Genomic DNA, 3470 nt, shown 5'->3' on the forward strand with positions numbered 1-3470 from the left:
TTGCATTCTTCAGTAGCAAATGGAACTCAGCATCCCAAAGGTGAATTAAACAATGCCAAGAAAGAATGCTTATCCTCATACAAAAAGGCACAGAACAGTACAGACAGCTTCATGATTCGTTCTCCCATTTGTTTTCTAAAGTGTTTGCTTTGCATTCAGACCTTGCATTTGTGCCTTTACTGGGTGCTTATTGCCAACTTGGATCCCTTTCAGCCTCCAAAAAAGTTCTGAATATAATAGAGGTGAAAAATTATACCATCATGTATGAGTTTTGATACAGTGCCTGGATCAAAATCTTAATAAAACTGCTTTGGACAACACATCTAACACAAACTGCCGTTTATTTCATTGCCTCCTATTTTTAACATTTTAGAAAGTGAGCGCCCCTATTTAATGTTCCCAACCAAATGGAAATGGAAAATTGAGCAAGCTTGCTAGTTCCAAATTCTTGTGTCCTCTCTAACTTTGCCCAGTAGTTGTGCCCTAAGGCAAGAGGGAGAGTCTAAATCAAAGTCGAGTTTCTACATACAGACTATGTAGTACGTTCTCCCAATCATGTCCTCTGGGAAGCTCTTAACAGGGATGGTGTATAAGGGACATTACAAGGGGAAAGAATGAAACCTACTCTTGGCTTTCACAATTGTACGATTCCTGATAGTTCCGCCATCTTAGTCAGTAGTGAAAGCTGCGCCTAACACAAGTTAGGTCACAAATTACAACTGCACTCACAACTCTTGCTAAGCCAAAACCAATGGTAGAATGAAAATGATATGTGTCCTCAGGTATTCAGAGAAAATACAGGCGAGCTATTGTTAAAAGAAAAATCTTCATCAGGGTCCAGTCCAAGCCGGGAATAAACAAAATGGAGACTGCTTTAGAAAGAATGTTGTAGTTTACTGAAGAGCAGAACTACAAGAAATGAGGCTCTAGACCAGCTGACCACATGTACCCTAGAATGGTGGATTTTTATACCTTCTTGGGCTTTTGATGTTGTTTTCTGTTCCTGTGGCATGGACCTGAGCTTCAGTGTGCCTTTCTAGTATTCTGATGGTTGTGGGTTAATCCTATTATGTCCTAAAGGTTATGAGTTTGGGTGGAGTATGTAGATTTTAGGGGTCTTTATCTTTCTAATGCAGTCTCCATTTTGTTTATTCCCAGCTTGGACTGGACCCTGATGAAGATTTTTCTTTCAACACTATAAATAAACCGGGGTGAATTCAGATGTATTAATCTGTTAAAAAAATAAGCCATAGTTTGATATGACACTTGAATCTTCACAGTGACTACTTGGGTTAATCTGTGAGCTGAGAATTGTATTGGTTGTATGATTTGTTTAAAAAACAAGAGCCTAGAGATAACTCAGGTTCTTCCTGCTTATAATTTTCTAAAAAGTTGCAGAGATCAGCCGTCTGATAGCATTGTTTTGGAAGGGATTTGAAAATGGACCATTCTATACAACACCAGGAATGATACCAAAACCACTCTGGTTAATAGCTTCAGAGGTTGCATCTGGGCTTAATACCTTCTTCTGAATTATTCCAGACTTTTTTCCTTCCAGCCAATAAGTTACCATGTCGCCTTTCCCCTAAAATTAAAAACAACAATAGAGCATTCTAGTAGGGTCATTAACCATACTTAGTTTCTGAGGATATTTCCGCTCTACCCATTATGACAACAGAGAAGCAGACTAGACTACTGCTTTTTAAAATTAAGTTTGAATAGAGTTACAGGCGGCAAGCAATACTATGGGCATTAATCAATTCAAACATGCATTTTAATTAACAGAGCTACAAATAAAGATTACAAGAAAAGGGTATGAAGTAATTTTATTTTCTGGGATCCTAAAATTCTTAAGTTAATTTGAAATGAAATATTATTTCCTATTCTTCTCCCCCTTTGAGGACTAAGGATTGAAATAATTTTGAGAAGTGGCTTAGATGTGCTCCTGAAATAAGAAAAAAAACGCATTCTGAAAATCCTCTCTTAGTTTAATAAGCCAGCTGGGTGGCTTTGGACCAATCACTCCCCTCTCTCAGCCAACTCACCTCACAGGGCTGTTATGGGAAAATAGGAGGAGGATAGCAATAGCACTTAAACTTATATACCGCTTCACAGTGCTTTATAGCCCTCTCCGAGTGGTTTACAGAGTCAGCATATTGCCCCCAACAATCTGGGTCTTCATTTTACTGACTTCAGAAGGATGGAAGGCTGAGTCAACCTTGAGCTGGTCAGGATCGAATTATCAAACTGCTGGCAGTACTGTATTCTAACCACTGTGCCATCAGGATGGAGTATTGTGTGTATTTGCTGCCTTGAGTTATATATTATTTATAAAATAATATATAACTATATTATATAAAAATAATAAAGGTAGGATATAAAAGATATATGAACCAGCCTTTTTGTCCATGTCCAATGTGCATTCCTTCCTCCCCAGTTTGTGTTTAACAGAATAAGATAACCTTGTTTGTCACTTTTTTCTGTGAACCCACTGGCACACATTAAAAAATGAAATTCTGATGAGAGAGAGAGAGAGAGAGAGAGAGAGAGAGAGAGAGAGAGAGAGAGAGAGAGAGAGATGAATCTTCTGTTAAAATAGCTAATTTCTTTTTATCCATATTAGAAAACTAGTTTTAGAACTTGTCCAGGATAGAAATGTTAAGTCAGATATACGGGGCTAAACAGCCTGGGCTGTCTTGATGTTGTTAGTCACTAACTAAACAACAGATTGGTTTACTGGAGGTGCTCTGATTTGTCAATCTAATCACTGGTCACCAACAAACAGTGAAATGGCTGTTTGTAATAACTTGAGTTTTATTTTAGAATGAAACTGTGCAGATTTATCAGAACTGTGTTGCTGTGTTGGCCTTGTACTACATGCAAGTTATTCAAATCCATTCTTAATTCTAACACCTTGTAAGGAAACCAACAAGCCATATGCAGGCTTTGCATTGCACATATTCTTTAGTGCTTCACTGGATTCAATTAATGAATGCAGCACCTTTATTATACAGAGCATCTATCACTCTTAATAAACTCCCTACTCCCTGACAAAAGCCGATGCCTGTAAGGGAGTTACACCTTTGTAACTTTGGAGCAAATTGGAACAAAAGAAGATATTAACCAGACAGGCAGGAGTAAGCAGGGTTCTAGGCAATGAATATATCGGGGGAAACAAACTCAAGGAATTAAATGAATAGGGAAAAAGAAAGAGACACCATCTAAACATAGTGAATACTCTCAGAAAATTTAAAGAGCCTCTCCGACCTATGTACAGTTGCGGACCTGCGCCTTTTTCGCCGAGCCCTGAAGGCCCATCTATTCCGTGCGGCCGGCCTGGCGTAGTTTGGATTGTGTTTCAGTGGGGGGTTTTGTATGGGTGTGTTTTTAGAACAGGCCTATTATTCAATTTGATTTTAAAACAGAAACTATTTATTTATTCGTGGTTTTTAGTATCGCCTGTTCACCGC

At 38.4% G+C, this 3470-nt stretch overlaps 1 protein-coding gene across 1 annotated transcript in view; it reads right to left on the bottom strand.

Moving 5' to 3' along the window:
- Positions 1-1456: 1456 nt before the first annotated feature.
- LOC107295817 (atrial natriuretic peptide receptor 2-like) overlaps positions 1457-3470 on the bottom strand; it is a gene marked incomplete at its 3' end in the record, with an annotated part of 64901 nt that continues 62887 nt past the window's right edge. Inside the window, exon 24 of the mRNA XM_015825145.1 lies at positions 1457-1585. Within this exon, the coding sequence (XP_015680631.1) occupies positions 1457-1585 (129 nt within the window). The remainder of the gene's footprint in view (positions 1586-3470) is intronic.

The sequence above is a fragment of the Protobothrops mucrosquamatus genome, unplaced genomic scaffold (genome assembly GCF_001527695.2).
Source record: "Protobothrops mucrosquamatus isolate PMUCROS unplaced genomic scaffold, P.Mucros_1.0 scaffold2512, whole genome shotgun sequence".
NCBI classification, from domain to species: Eukaryota; Metazoa; Chordata; class Lepidosauria; order Squamata; family Viperidae; genus Protobothrops; species Protobothrops mucrosquamatus.